The sequence below is a fragment of the Hakea prostrata genome, chromosome 2 (genome assembly GCF_041222555.1).
Source record: "Hakea prostrata isolate BN-2017 chromosome 2, UWA_Hpros_2, whole genome shotgun sequence".
In the NCBI taxonomy this organism is placed as follows: Eukaryota; Viridiplantae; Streptophyta; class Magnoliopsida; order Proteales; family Proteaceae; genus Hakea; species Hakea prostrata.
Genome location: NC_142601.1, coordinates 56235678 through 56252439, shown reverse-complemented (window position 1 = coordinate 56252439; position 16762 = coordinate 56235678). Strand labels below are relative to the sequence as shown.

At 37.4% G+C, this 16762-nt stretch overlaps 2 protein-coding genes and 1 pseudogene across 2 annotated transcripts; 2 read left to right on the top strand and 1 right to left on the bottom strand.

The window, feature by feature from the left end:
- The first annotated feature begins 1490 nt into the window (after window positions 1-1490).
- On the top strand, window positions 1491-4350 carry LOC149025062 (root phototropism protein 3-like). Its single transcript, XM_089145271.1, has 2 exons — window positions 1491-2436; window positions 3545-4350. Exons 1-2 carry the CDS (start codon window positions 1708-1710, stop codon window positions 4076-4078), a joined length of 1263 nt encoding a protein of 420 aa, XP_089001397.1. The 5' UTR covers window positions 1491-1707; the 3' UTR covers window positions 4079-4350.
- Window positions 4351-4951: 601 nt separating this feature from the next.
- LOC149025061 (pentatricopeptide repeat-containing protein At5g06540 pseudogene) lies at window positions 4952-7386 on the bottom strand (annotated as a pseudogene).
- A 3419-nt stretch (window positions 7387-10805) lies between these two features.
- On the top strand, window positions 10806-16498 carry LOC149025060 (GRAS family transcription factor family protein). Its single transcript, XM_089145270.1, has 2 exons — window positions 10806-12075; window positions 13641-16498. The coding sequence occupies exons 1-2, from the start codon at window positions 10830-10832 to the stop codon at window positions 13652-13654; spliced, it is 1260 nt and encodes a 419-aa protein (XP_089001396.1). The 5' UTR covers window positions 10806-10829; the 3' UTR covers window positions 13655-16498.
- The last annotated feature ends 264 nt before the right edge of the window (window positions 16499-16762 follow it).

Genomic DNA, 16762 nt, shown 5'->3' with positions numbered 1-16762 from the left:
CTGATCTATCTTGTTAGTACTCAAAGGTGAATTTCCCTTCCAATGATCCTGAATAGAGTGGGGGACCCATTTTATTTTTATTTTTAGATAAAGACAGTGGGGGCAGTTGGGAGATGCTTAGGTTTTGGTGATTCGTCCAATCGTCCTCCAATCCACCCAACGGTCCCCAAAAACTCCAAACCCCACAAATCGGCTTTCTTTCTTTGTCGCCTCGTTGCTCGTGAAATGGTTAACTCTCACTGCTGCTAACAACGAACAAGTAACAACTAACAGGTAACAACACAACAAATTTCGCTATCCCATCCTGTCTCCCCAGAATTATTCCCTACCCACTGCACTCCCATTTCTGAAGCTTCTGCAAATGAAGCCCCAAACACGAGATTCACATGAATGGAAATACTACATTTTTCTTGTTACATTTCAATAGACCAAAATGTAAAATGCCCATCCAGAGAATCACGAGGCTGTGAAGAAGAAGAAGGTCTGAATCCTCTCAGTCCATACTACATTGTATTTTCATATATGAGAAATTTCCAAGGAATTTAGAACTGTAAGCCCTTTCTTTCGTCTCTGTCGCAGTAACATAGGATTCATTTCTTCATAAAAGACTTGAAACAAAACGAGCCAGCAGAAGTGGTCCTGATGAAGGTTCTGTTCAGTAGTAATCTGTGGCTACATTTGTCAACTAGATCAAATAAAGATTACATCGAGCCCATTTTTGTAGGACCCTAACAACTGGACTAACAGACCCCCATTGCATATTGGCTTGTTAGGGCCACGTTGCAGTACTGTGTTCACATGGAGCTCTAAAGATCCATCTAGAGATGCCATTGCTTTTGTCTATTTTCAGGTGCTGAGGGAAGACAGACATGCCATTTATTCCTTTATCTGCACTCAATCCAGAGTTTAACCATCTTATCTCCAGAGGAATGTACAGCACCCAGAAAGAAAACACAATTGCCATAAATAAAATTGAAGGGCCAGAAAAAGAAGCAAGAGTATCCCTGAAATTCCACATAACATTACTGGTTCTCCTTCCTTGATCTGATAGGCTAGGAATGTTTGATCAGCATCATTTTCCATCTGATCAGGGTTTCAATAGTTGGAAAAACAGAAACCTGCATGATCATCAGATTAGAATTTTGAGTGCAGATCTAGTGTCAGAAAGAGAGTATGTAGATATTTCATACAGGACTTTTTTTTACCTCTCTTCCTCTTCGTTTGGTTTCAAGTCCATTTCATTATTCGGTGGAGCAGTGATGGGCTTTGTTCTCTTTATTCCAAGTCTCTTTCATTCTTGGTTGGTAATTGTGATAGGAATTTTGTTTCTCCATAGCAGAGGAGGTGTGGTCATCTGGTGGAATATTGAATTCATTAAGAGCTTTGTCTTTCTCTCTCTGTGTCTCTTCCTTCCCATGTTATTCTTCTATGGCTCATCTTCATCCAGGTTTCAACAATTAAGATAATCTGCGATTATTCATAAATCACCCATGTATTAGAACAAAAGACCTCTTAAAATTCCTGGGTAATTGAGTTAATAAACTCTCAAGTGGAAATGTGGCCTGTGACCTCATTTGTATAAAAATTAATCTGTAGCATGCATTCTCTGCAACAATAAGGTTACGTCTAAGAAACACTCCCACCTTAAAGTCTATTCCTCACAGCTTAGGATCCCCATCAAGTTTCAACTACTACTGCTTTACTATAATGAAGAACTCTTCAGGATCTGAAGCAGCAGCCACCCCTGAGAGAGCAACAACACAATTTGCAGCAGAATGTTGGTTCGATGATGCTTGTATCCTTGATATTGACTACTTCGTTAAGACCCTCACAGGCATCAAGGCCAAAGGTGTTCGACCAGATCTCATTGGTTCCATCATAGCTCACTATGCTTCTAAGTGGCTCCCGGACCTATCTGTTGATGATGGCAATAAGAATCTAACCAACTTCAGACAGTCACCAGAGAGTGTCACAGCCTCATGGATGAAGAAAAGGTTCTGTGTCGAGACTCTTGTGGGAATTCTTCCTCCAGAGAAGGATTCTGTCCCCTGCAATTTCCTCCTACGACTTCTACGAATTGCTAACATGGTTAGTGTTGAGCCAGCTTATCGAGCAGAGCTTGAGAAACGGATTGCATGGCAGCTTGACCAAGCCTCATTGAAAGAGATGCTTATACCAGCCTTCAATCACACTTGTGCTACACTTCTGGATGTCGAACTTGTTCTACGTTTAGTTAAGCGGTTCACCATGGATGAAGCTAGTAAGAGTGGAGCTGCTCTTGTCAAAGTTGCCAAACTTGTTGATGCCTACCTCGCAGAAGCTGCCGTTGATGCCAATTTGACATTATCAGAGTTTGTAGCTCTTGCCGGAGCTCTCCCCAGCCATGCTCGTTCAACGGATGATGGACTGTATCGAGCCATTGATACCTATATCAAAGTAAGTCTGTACGCATTCTCAATTATAAGAAACCCTAACCACAGGCTTGACAAGTTTGTTACTGTGTTCTGGGTTGTGTTCTTAAACATAATTTTCATCTACACCTTGCAAGCTTTACAAGTTTGTCAGTTTCTAACCATGCTGTGTTTCTGAGTTGTGTTCTGATCAATTTATTTCCACCTACATTGTCTATAACCCCGTTACAGGCTTTACAGCTACAGAGGTTCATCTTTTTTTATTTTCAATCCCCCTGAAACAAGTGTAGTTGTAAGAGAAGCACCTCTTACCTCCTGAAATGTAACACACCAGATTGTATAGGTGGCTAGGGGCATTGGTTCTCTTGGTTGGAGGCGAAAAGACCCCTTTAGAAAGAGTTACTGACTTAATTCTATTACAAAGCATACACCACAGGTCACAGAAGATGTGGAATTAAGTCACGCTTGATCCCTTGGGTCAGCAACTAATGACTTTGGCTGTTTAGCTAGTCTCCATTTTCTTTTTGTGCAAGAAAAGAAAATTTTACTCTAAAATTCAATTTTGACATCTATTGGTCATAACTTATCGAATTGTTTAGGGAAGCACTTTTATGGGGACAGCATATTTTTTCAGTTATATGAACAAATCTAAAGCAAAATCTGCCCTCACAACAATAATATCTGTAAGATTCATGTCCACATATGGTTCTCACAATGTGATAAGGGTTGACTAGTTCAAATATATTGTCACTATATTATATTTGTTCTCCTTAATAATTTTACTCTGCAAACTAAATGGCAAAGAAGCATTGGAAAAAGAATATTACAATGACATCTACTTCATAATTTACCTTCTACAAAAAAATATTTGAATTTTTTCTTCAACGTCCTTGATATAATATTTTCAACTTGAAATGAATTCAACCTTGTTATTTGTTTCTGTTTCTTCAGAAGAAAACTAAAACCAGGCCTTTGATCCCGCCACTGTGTTATGCATACTTGCCACCACACAATTTATCCCCATTCTAAGTGGCAATGTAGATGATAATCAACAGGTTTATTTATTCAAAATGCTAAACATGAACCTCGTCCATTTCCTCCGTTAACTCTCTTAATCTATATGACCATTGCAGGCACACCCAGGGGTGCCAAAGGAAGGAAAGAAGATCCTCTGTAGAATGATTGACAACCAGAAACTCACACCAGAGGCATCCTTCCATGCAGCACAGAATGAACGTTTACCTGTCCGTGCAATAATCCAAGTGCTATTTTCAGAACACACAAAGGTGAATCGTTATGTCGATTGGAGTGGACACTTGAGTGGAATCCGAAGCCCAAACATTGGAACTGAGGCTTCAGGGCGCTGCCCATCAAAGCGTGAAGTGTCAGCACACCAAACAGAAATAAAAAGGTTGCGAGAAGACATTCTCAAGCTTCAGAATCATTGTAATTCCTTGCAATTACAGGTAGAAAGGATAGCAGAGAAGAGAAGGGGCTTCTGGCGTAAGCTACGAGTACCTGCAATGAAACCTGGTGGCACGATAGATGGAATTAGGGACTGCAAGGAAGAGGGAGAGCTAGGCAATGGGCTGCGAACACCAACAAATATGAAAACAAAGGTGGTGCAAGGTCGAACCACACCCAGGTGGAGAAAATCCATGTCTTGAAAGATTTGACAAAGCTGATGCTTTGACGTTGATTTCTAGTTATGTTCCTCATACTAAGCTTTAATTTCTTTCAATGTGTTTTTTTCTTTTTTTAAATGAAGATCTGTGATTTGGTCAATGAGATGTACTTTCTTTACTTAAGTGACGATCTTATTTCATTTTTTCTTTATGAAATGTTATACAGCATCAAATGATGGTCAAACGTGGCCAGTTCTTGCTGAAGGCACCCCAAAAATCCTATATAATTTGATGCTTACCCCATGCTTTGACCCCTTGATATTAAAGCATTCTTAATTTTCACTCTCTGAGTTTTGGCTAAATAACTGTGGGGATAATTAGAACAGTAAGAGGGTGAGTTTGTGGCTGTGGGGAGAGCCTCCTCTGTTCGCTATCAGTTGTTTTTGCCCCATAACTTAACAAATAATGTCCAAATTTTTGGACAGACTGACCCACCTCTAGATTTTCCTGGTCATTTTCAAGTTTCACTCCAAACTGTCAAACTGTCAAGTAGTAAAACAGGGCTTTGAGAAGCCCAGGAAATGGGAGAATGCACAGAACTGTTACAGCACATAGATGGCTGAAGGCATATCTATTGTTAAATATGAGTGAAAATTGACAAATGGAGTGGGTTCCATGGAAATAAGCTTCTCTATACTGGATTGCATAAAGGCTCAAATACCTAATGTTAATAAGAAGGTTGAGATTTGAGAATAGATCAATTGGAGATAAATCTATTATTTGACCATTTTTACACAAAAAGGAAACCCCTCACCCAACCACTCCAACTCCCCCCCCCCCCTCCACCCCAACAAAAAAAAAAAAAAAAAAAAAGAAACAGCAGTACTATATATTAGTAAAAATGTCATATTCATTTTGCATGTAACAAAATGGGAATGGACTTCAGACACATGAATGTTCTGATGCAAACAGACAATCACAACATTTCTACTTCAGGGATTTTGACCTAGAGTTCAGAATGTAATCTAATATTGAGTCAGAAGATTTTATTCACCATATAATCTAGGCTCTAGTTGGGAGTTCTATAAATTCAATTAACTAGAGTAATTCAGCTTAATTACATTATCCAAAGCTTTAGTAGGTCAAAGTATAGTACATTGACAAATAGGGATGAATTGTACAGCAGATAATATTACCAAAAGTCTTTACATGAACATGAGCCATCCTTGAAATAATGGAAGCGATTCCTGTCCCTCACAATTATTTCTCTGTTGTATACTCTGGATATGAACTTAGTTGCAGAATGGCAGTCATTGCACACACGAAGGTTCTTCACAATCCGAATTGGTGTACCAGGGGTTGTACTTATGAGTCCAAAGGCAATTGCTAACTTCTCACTGTGGCGACTAAGGGCATCCTCCTTTTCCTCTTCACCCATGTCAAATAGAACTTCAGATTTGTTGGGAACATAACCGGCTATCTTCAAGCGGCTCAGCATATCCTCCAACATGTCATTTATTTCTGAGGAATGAGTGTGAGACTTGTCTCCCCTGGTAAATTCATGAATAGTTCCATCCACCTCTATCAGACTGCAACCAGGAGGTTTTTTAACGTTTCTCTCCACCATGAGTTCTCTTGCTTTCTTCGCTTTGTCCCACTTCCCTAAAGAGCTGTAAATATTAGAGAGGAGCACATAGGTTCCACCATTGTCTGGATCAAGTGCTAGAAGTTGTTGAGCTGCTCTCTCTGCAACCTTAAGGTTACCATGGATCCGGCAAGCACCGAGGAGGCTTCCCAGCACAAAATTGTCAGGTGGCATTGGCATGTTTTGTACTAACTCTTCTGCTTCAGCAGTATGGCCTGCTCTACCTAATATGTCAACCATGCACCCATAGTGTTCTACACTAGGCTGAATACCATATAGGCTAGCCATAGAATCAAAATGTGAGTACCCTTCATTGACAAGGCCAGCATGACTACAAGCAGCCAGAACACCAACAAAAGTAATTGGATCAGGTTTTACTCCACTCCTCTGCATATCATAGAAAAGCTTCAAAGCCTTCTCCCCGTTCCCAGACATAGCAAAACCAACAATCATGGCTGTCCAAGTCATAACATCTCTCTGAGGCATTGCTTCAAAAACTCTTGATGCAGTCTCCATGCTTCCACACTTTGCATACATATCCACGAGTGTTGTCCCAAGGACTAAGTCAACTTCGATTTTTTCCTTCTCAATATAAAGATGCAGCCATTTCCCTAGCTCTAGGGCACCTAGATGGGTACAAGCCAGCAATAAGCTTGTTATTGTCACCTTGTCTGGTTTTACACCCTCGAGTTGCATTTCACGGAAAAGTAGCAGAGCCTCTTCATAATCACTGTCCTCAACGTGTCCATTTATCATCACATTCCAACAATACAAATTCCTTTCGGGCATTTTGTCAAACAATTCTCTGGCCAGAGAGAAGCAACCGCACTTGCAATAAACATCCATGAGAGCCGTGGTCAGAACCACATGAGATCCCATTCCTGTCTCATCCATGTAGTTGTGAACCCATTTTCCCATTTCCAGATCTCTAGCACTTGCACAAGCTGTTAAAAGATTCACCAAAGTAATCTCATTAGGCTTCACCTTATTGAAATCCATCTGGCGGAAAAGCTCCAGAGCTTCGAGTGGGCGATCACTCTGTGCATAAGACCCAATAATGGTTGCCCAAGAAACAACATTTTTCTCAACCATTTTATCGAATACTTGTCGAGCACACACTAAACTCTCGCAGTTCGAGTACATGTCCATCAACGTATTTTGAACGTACGAATCCAATGCAAAACCGAACTTGGCAGAATGGCAATGCAACTGCTTCCCCTCGTTCAAATTCTCACAAGATTTAAACAATGATGGAAATGTGAATCTATCTGGGAAAAGACCTTCTTGGATCATTTCCCGATAGAAGAGTATGGCTTCCCGGCGGAAATTCTTGTTGACGTATCCTCTAATAATGGAGTTGCATACGAAGTAGGTGGGATTGGGGATCTGGGTGAAGACTAGACGAGCGTAATTGAGGTTTCCAGACTCGTTTAGAGCACAAAAGGCAACGATTCTACTGGCGCAGAAGACGTCAGAGATAAGGTCTGTTCTGATCATTTGGGCGTGGATTTGCTTCAGTTCCGACATGCTGGAGCATTTCTCTAACAGAACAAGACATGGATGTGATAGTACTTGGTTGGGTTTATCGGTAGTGGTTTTCCTTAATCCAGCTTTTTCAGAAACCATGGATGTTCTGTACGGGACGGAAAGAGGAACATCCATGGCTGTTTGAGAGCTTGCTTGATGATTGTTTCCGTTGATAATGTAGTTTTGAAATCGGGAATCGGAATCGGACGGAATCGGAGGTAACCGATTTTTTTTTTTTTTCTTTTCGAATCCTCATTTAATGAAAACTAGTTGCAACTGTGATTTTAATGATGGGGGCAGAGAAAAGGTGGAAGGTGGATCTAATTGATAGATTTTTCTTAGCCTGGTAAGGATGTGTTTCGGCAATGGTGTTAGTAAGACTTAGAAAGTTTTGGATTCAAACATCTGTTCCTTCATTCTTCTCTTTCATTAGAAATCGAATCCACAAGCTCTTCACTAAAAGGTATTGATCTTATCAACCGAGGAATCCTGTGATGAAAAAGCTAGCAATTATTAGTTGAGTTTTTCATATAATTAGTTTCTATTGAATTTTTATTATTTGATAGGTAATTATTAGAAGGGTAAATTACATATAAACCCCTTAAATTTGCAATCAATTATATTTACTATTTCTTAAAAAAATCAATTACAAATACCTCCTTATTGTTAATATCATTAGGAGTTTTTTACGTGTGGGTCCTCTTAGTGGACCACAAACTAATGTTGTGTCCTCTTAATGCAATATATTATATGTGAGGTCGTAATCGACTAACACTTGTATATTCGAATTTCAAACGTAGATGAACAAAAATGCCCTACAGATTATTTAATACATTGAGTAATTATATTATTTTTTTCCTTTTTTGGATATATATATATATATATATATATATATATACTTTTTTAACCATATAATTAACACTTAATGACCATTTATCTCTTTTTAAAATTATATATTAACATAATGTATTAAATAACCTGAGGGGCACTTTGATTCCTTCACATTTGAAATTTGAATATATACTTAATGGCAACTAACAGTATTAATCTGCTTGGGACTCACACGTAATTTATTGCATTAAGGAGACTTAACATTATTTTATAGTCCACTAAAATGACCCACATGTAAAAAACTCTATCATCATTCAACTCCACCACTTAACAGTTGGGGAGTATTTGTAACCAATTTATTTTTAAGGATAGTAAATGTAATTGATGTTAAATTCAAAGGGGTCTATATGTAATTTTTCCTCATTTTAAATATTAATATTAATGAACACATTATGGTTTTGGTTCATAAATAATATGTAAAAACTTACCAAAAAGAATAATAAGTAAAAGGGCTTGTGCTTTTTATTTATAATTCTAGGTCAACAAAATTTAGATATTTTTAGACAAAACATTGTTATACTACTTATACAACCCCTTAATTACCAAAGGAAAATATATTATTTGCGTATTCAATTTATGTTTATGCCTTACCACCAAACATCATTGGACATCATAGTCAATAATTTATTATTTTTGCTTAAAAATAACATTGACTTGTCATATGGAGAAAATTCTCTCAACACTAGAAGTAATCCTTGAACATACATTTCATCCACACTCACACGCATGATAGAAGGAATAATAAGGTTACCGTCACTGAGAATACCATTAACAAGGGCATTGACCAATGACAAATTCTATTATGTCAACAACTAGAGATCAACGTCATCTTAGGGTTTGAATGATTAAAGAGTTTTGTAATGTTGTTTTTGCTATTATTTTAAAAAATCTTTCCTGTAATCTTCTTCCAACATAGTGACTTTTTTTTTCTTTGTTTGTAAACTTAATACACAATGTTAATGTATGAAGCACATTAAATCTCTTTGTTACGTTCGATATACTTCTATTATCCTTTATGATTTATTATGTTCATTTAAAAGAGATGATTATATATAAAAAATATTATAAAGCAATATATATTGACTGAAATTTAGAAACTATTTAAAGGATCAAAATTAATATAATGTACCCTTGTTTTTTGGGGACAAATCAGACAAAAGGAAACACATTTTATATGCCAGTTGAGTGTTACAGATAGCAACTGGATATTTAAAACTTTGTCAACCGGGTTGGAACCAAAGAAAAAAAAATGATTATATTAAAAATAAAGCGATAGTATAAAGCAATAACTATCCACTTGACCCTATGATGTTTAGAAGCTTACTTTCCTAAAGGGATCCCTAAAATTAATATATCAGTTATACTTTTTTTTTAAAAGTGTCCTTATTATTTTTTTCATCAATCACAAAAGGAAAAATATCATTTCATATGCTCATGTTGAGGTTACAGACTAGCAATCTTGTTAGATATTTAAAATTTGTCACCCGATAGAATGAAGTGAAAATTCCGTATTATCAAGGTGGACGGCTGTTTATAGTTAATAGATTTAATTCATCCACATTTATCCCACTGATATATAAACTTTATCTTTCTTTAAAAAAGGGGAATCTGTTCTCTTTAGATGTGGGCCCATTAAATTTCAATATCGTTAATATTATGTTTACATAAAAAAGTGTCAGCTATTATTATATATATATAAAATCTCGCTCTCTTGATCAGTCCTCCTTATCTCTCTTTCTTCTTCGTCTTCTTCTCCAGGATGAACCCTAAACTCAAAAAATACCATTTCATTGCTCATGGTTCCGGCGAAGATAAGCTGCTCTTGCTAGAATATTAAAATTCCTATCACACGATAGAATGATGTGACAAATTTGTAATTGAATAAGTAGTGGACGGTGTTTATAGTTAACATAATTCACACCCAAATTGAATCACACACTGTTGCATTGAGTTGATACGTATTTTGTGTTGGATTTAGTTGTTTTTAATTTTAAACCAATTAAAAATTATTTTCAATTATCTGAATACGTATTTTAAGTCCTATATCATAATTTCGTTTAAATAGCACTTAGAAAAAGGAATTGAGCATTTTGACAGGTGGAAGGCTATCAACTCTAATTTTATTTGTAATAATCTTCAACTAAATCAACATGACTCAGCTTCTCCCACACAAAGGGGCCCCACCGATGTCGACCTGCTAGTGCTTGTCCTGGCCGGCGGGAACCCGATCCAATGGATGCATCTCATGGGCTGGAGACAAAACCCGGACCTGACTCCAAGTGGACCAACTCACGAGGCCGACATCGTCCTTTATTTATTAGTCATCGAACCCGTTTGCATACGTGGCAGATGCAGAGAGGCTCCAATGGTATCAAATCTATCTATACGGGGAACACAATATCTTAATGGTCTCGGCCCCACATGAATGGGATGGCCCACATTGTCCCCACGCGATGCCTTATCCATTTCCCTTTTAATCTAATTGATTAAGAAGCCGCTCGCGTGTTTCGCTTTAGAATCTAATCATGCTTACGCTGCTCCCAAATCCAAAACCACAAGCTATTATAATCCATCACGCCAATCAAATACGAAACCGATGACTAGTCTCCACCGTTCGATCTGGAACATTTGTCCTAACAACTATGATATTACGGTAGTAGGATACTATAATAGCCTAGTAGCCGTACTCTTCGATTTTTAGTCTTAAAATTGCGTTAAAAGCCAAAGAGAATGGCCACTTTAAAACCCTCGCCGCCTATAAAATGGCGGTCGCTCTTCTACTCAGTGGAGTCTGGAGGAAGAATCGCCGGCGATATGGACGGAGGCCGGAATCCGGCATCAAACACCGTCGGCATATGCCTCCTGCCGTCGGAGCTCATTCAGGATATTCTCATGCGTCTCGCACTGCCTGAACTCTCGTGTCTAAGGTCAGTTTGTAAACTCTTAACTTCAATTATCTCCGGCAATGATTTCCGCACCGAGTTCAACTTCAGGTCGAGCTCTGATAGCTGGCTCTTCGTTTACAAGAAGAGGTCTAGTCGTGCTTCCGTACTGCTCGGTTTCACCGAAAGATCTAACCGGTGGTTCAATATTCCGATCGTCAAGTACTTGTTTCCGGTGGTTCCTCCCGGTGAAGATCTCTACTTCTTGACGGCTTCCGGCGACTTTTTCCTCTTCGCTTCGAATAACTGCCGGGAGTTAATCGCCGTGAATCCGACGAAGAGCACCGCCAGAAAGATCCCTCCGAGTCCACTTGGTCCACGTGGCACGTCGTCTTGGCGGAGATCCGGGTTGAAACTAATCTCTGGACCATCCGGTTCGGATAGTTTCCGGTTCTTGTTCGCCGAGTTGTACGAGAACCGGCCCGTTTTGTTCGAATACAGCTCGGAAACTAACACGTGGAGGTCTACGAATGCCAATGAGAGCAGCGAGGATGGAGAGCCACGTGGCTGTGATCGGAGGAAGGTGGTTCTGAGCGTCGTTCACCGGAGGAGGGAGAGCGTGGCAATCGTCGTATCAGAGCCCGACGATCCGGTCGTTGTACGGCCGAGATTTGACGGAGGACGGACGGAGGAGAGACTAGCAATAGGGTTCAGCGCAGGGGATGAAGTGGATCGGTTACACGTGTATGGTGATGGGAAGATGGTGATAATAAGATCAAGAGTGGTGGATGAGTTTGCAAAGGTGAGATATTTTACATGTATAGAGATGTGGAGGATGAGTTTGGATGGAAGAAGATGGGAATTCGTTTCCAAGGTTCCAAACGGGTTGCTGGAAAGGGTTAGAAAACCCTATGGAGTAATGATGGGTTGTTTAGAGGAAAGAAATGGGAAAGTTAATGTGATCTTGGTGTCAAACCAGAAGGGAGTGTGGGACTTGATTTGGCTCTCTTTCTACGATCACGATCTACTTGGAGAGGATAGATGGAAATTGATTCCATTGCCAGGGTTTGGAATGGAAGGCTTGAACATGGCTGGTATTGCTTTCTCTTCTGGTCTCTCTCTTCGGTGAATTGATTCAAGTTGCTCTAGTTTAAGTGCTTGATGGTTTAAAGAAAACCCCTTATCCTCTAATCATTCATATATATATATATATATATATATATATATATATATATATAAACTATATAAATAAATAATGACAAGTACTTTAAGATATATTTAGAATACTCTAGCAAGATAACCTTGCGTTACGTATGAAACAACTGTTTATAATGTCATACTTGTTATATAATTAATGTATGATTGAGAGTTCTTTAGGCAAATTAAATGCTCTACTACCTTCCACAATGTTCGTGAGGAAAAAATATGACCAATGATTGTGAGTGAAATCAGCAGTGCTGGCCCTGCATTGACCCAATTTTATCCAGTAGAATCGAATGCTTTATTAGCTGATTAGTAGGACATATAATTAAGGAATATTTGTGTATAATAAAATTTAGGTGTCAGTGTTGGCCAAAGGAAGCATCTGCAGAGGTTAGTTGGGCTGGATTAGACTCTTCATGTTGGGTAGAAGTTCGGATACATAACAGTATAACGGTAAGCGTTGATAGCAGCCCAGCAATCCAACGCAGTAGTTAAGCAAGGGATGGGTTTTTTCTTGAGATAATTACTGTTGTCTCTATATTATAACTTAATTATTAATAGGATCTTGTTCTTTATGAAATTAATATTTCCCCCTCACTTTTGAAGAATTAACTGACAGTTAAGGTGGGATATATTGCATGGTTCACTACCCAGTGGAATGACTGGTTTTGCTTAAAAACTCACCGAAATTGGTGTTCTCGATCAGCATATACTGACTATTTACTTCTAAGATGAAAAACTCCACAAAACACCCAGATCTGTGTGAAATCTCGCTTGATCGTTGCAAATAATGTCATATCCGTAAAAAATTAAGTGAGAACTAAGGTTTTATGTCAAAGATTGGACGAAAATATGGTCAAAACACCAAGAATTAGGAGATAGAAGTTCTTGAGAGGTTTGGGGGAGGAGAGAGAAAATAATGAGATAAAATTTCAGTCATTTACCATATATAACACCGAATTCGGCGATAAAATGGCGAGATATCGCCGATTTCTCGGCGATACCCCACCATATCGGGGTTCGAGGGGATTTCGGTTTGCTGGGTAGCGAAATTACCGAAATTTGACGATTTTTCCTACCTTGTTGACTGTTCCAATAGATGTTTAATGTCTATTTTGCCCTTCTAGAATTAAGAAATAAAAAGACAATATTATCCGCATAAATATGATAAAACCACGGACAAGTGTCCAGAAAATAAGATCGGATATCTTGAATTAAATTAAAATAAAAGTGGAAATCTCTTTTCCAAATTCATTTTTTTTCCCTCTCTTCATTCTTTTCTATTTTCCTCTGCAATACAAATGAAACATTCGAACTCAAATCACACTCCAACAACTCTAAAAAGAGATTGTAAGAAAACGATGCATGGACCGACCCATTTTTGCTTTGGACCTTTGACTGGATATGATTCTGTCCGTATTCAAGTTGCTGCTGTTCATTTCTTGATGTTTTGCAGTTTTGTTTGAATAAGGAAATGAGCCAACCACCAGGCAGCAGGGACCAATCCTTCATTTTCAGGAAGCAATAGAGACTGATCACCAGAAATTAAGTATCAACCCAAAAGAAGGGATCAGTTTGTTTCTCTACTAGTAAAATAAAGAGTTACTATTTTTTTATTTGCTTGTATTTGAATCTCGGTTTTTGGTTTGGAGAGGAAAGAAAGAGTAGGGTTTAGGTCACTGAAAAGAAGAGGAAGAAGACTAAGTTCTTTTCTTATTTTTCATTTTAATTATAATAAGAGAAGTAGATGATTAACATTAAAACTTAGGGTTATTTTTGGGTTTTTGAATAAATCAAAATGTCACGTCATCACTTAACTAATCGAGTTTAACAATAATGGACATCAGTAATTATAGGTAAAGTTAAAGGTTGGATTAGTAATTTTAAAAAGTATAGGAGATAAGGTACTATAATATACAGGGGAAACAATATTATAGCAAACTCGTCCAATAACATTTTTTTAGCAGTTTATAGCATAATGGTGGTAGCCTCTTATATAGGGATAGTAAAACTAAGGAGACGGTGGATTTGAATCCCCGTCTCCAAACACTTTCTCCTTCGGCCCACCTTCCATTCTCAGGACGTATGGGCTCCTACTTTTTGTAACTAGTTTGATGATGATCCAAAAAATAAAGAGAAACAAAAAAATCTAAAATCAAGAACCATTCAGCCATAAACATTCAAAATAAGAAAGACACTATTATATGAAATGCAAGAAAAGTGACTTTTATTAAGCTTTTGGTCCCAAACTGACATCAAGAATCATCATGGATCTTTGAGTCATACCTACTGATTATGTTCTACTATGTACATGAGCATATTAGATTTCCGAAAATGCAGAGTAAGAAAGAGAGAGGTGGGGAGCCTCAAAATAATATTCTTTGAAAAAAGTGAGCATTGTAGAGAGACAAGAAGTGATTTCCTTGCGCCATACCCACGAGAAGTGTTAATATATAAATGTATAATTGTGATCAATATTTGGGTAGGGGCCATGTATGCTATCATTCAAGGAATGCTCTTACCTTCCCCTCTACTTTCTCATTTGTCTTTTGATTTTCTAACTATATAATATATCCAATAGGCTTTCATATGCACATAAAAAATAAAGTTGGGAAGAGAGAAGATAGAGAAAAAGAAATCTATGAATGAGACATTTTGATGTTTTCAAGAATATACATATGAGTGTAGACCTCTCCATCAGTTCTTCTTCTTCTTCTAAGCTGTAGGGAATATTACTGCTGGTGCTGCCTACTGGTCCCGAGGTTTTTCTTGTAATTCACATCCCTACTAATTAATCCCTTTTGCTACTCATCTCTGCAGCAACCCTTCATTCGTCTCTTGCCATTTATTTATCTCTTGATTCCAAGTTCCAACTTTGATTTGCCCACATAACTGTACATTGTTTCCGTGACTTGTGTTTGGAACTTGGAGCTCCCATTGTAACATTTCTCATAGTATATAGCTCAACTAGCTCAATATTTTATTAACTGTCTTTTAAGTGTCTTTGATCTCTATAACAGAACAGCTACACTTTTGGGTTCTCCACCTTTGGCAAGTGTAGCTTCACTTGACAAAAACCCACACTTCATAAATAAGAAATTAAGAATTCAAATCTCCTTAAAATCAGAAACTCTCTTCTAAATACAAGTTATTCTACCCCTCTCGTCTGTGTATGCAAGCAACAGGTACCTCTTTGTTTACGCATGACCCAATACTAGAATATTAATCTGTATAATTGAAATTATTGGTGTTGCAGAGTGGATAATTATTTTGCACTTCATATTAAAGATATCAATAAATCAAGGAATCATTTTATTCAAAATTTATACTTGAACTCAATCATATACCCTTTGATTTATATTTCTTTTGATAAACTAAGCAATATAATTTTTGAAAATTTTATTTTAATGAATAGATAGAAACTCAACATGCATGAGTGGAGAGAAACATTAAATCTATCTTTTCTATAAAATTCAAGTACCTATTAATCAGCTATATGATTTTAATTGGTGAATTAGTCCATACGGTCCATTAAACCTGCTCCCTAAAAAAAGAAAAAAGGAAGTAATGTAGGGACTTGGGTGATGGTCCCCCTATTTGTTTATACAATAAAATGATGGTTGGCCCCATCACCTTACCTGCTGATAGAGATTAGTGATTAAAAATGAATGTTTCTTTTTTGTAGGGAAGATCCTAGTTATATATATTTGACCACTGGCTAGGGCCATGTCCACCACATTTCCTTGATTGATGTAACCTTGTGCTTGTGTGGGGAAATAAATAGAATTCAAGCTCACAAAGGCATGTGGGTTTCAAAACCTAGTTCTATAATTCAAGAATAGTTGAATTCTAGGGAGACCCATGTCTTGGAATTGACTTCTTTCTGCCATTAAAATATGTATCACTGATGTTCCATTTATTCAAGAAAAATATAATATTTAAATGACATCATATGCTACCCTCTTTTCTTATTAAATTATATTATAAGAAAGAATTATAGTTTAAACAAGATACGTGCATCTGTGTGAGAAGATATAGGGTTATGCAGTTTAGACTTTAGAAAATAATATTTTCTTGAGTTTAATTAATTCTTTGCGGAATTTTATACTCTTAGACAATATCTTGGTGCCATTTTAGGTTTGGTAATATGTTTTTATTGGAATATATCCCCACTAGGGGTGAAGGAGAGAGTGGAGACATATATCAATAAAAACAAAATTTATATTCCCATGGCATTGATCATGCATAATTTGAATTTCTTACAATATGTGATAGTATTGAATATGCCCTTGTTTTTTTTTAGATTTTTAATGCTTAAACACTAGATAAGCTTAGGCGTAATGTGATTGATTAGTTGATAAATCAAAATCTGTTTTGGTAGGAGCAAGTATCAATTAATGAATTTTAATTAATTTGCAGCCATTTTCAAAGTGAGAAAAGCATCTTAGTTTGTCACTAATTAAGCATCATGCCTATACTTATTCTCTATCTATTCTTGCTCCCCTCTCAAAAGTTTCATTGCTAATTTCTTTTTAAATGTAAATTCTTACCTCTCTTTTCACTCTAGGAGAGGAGAAA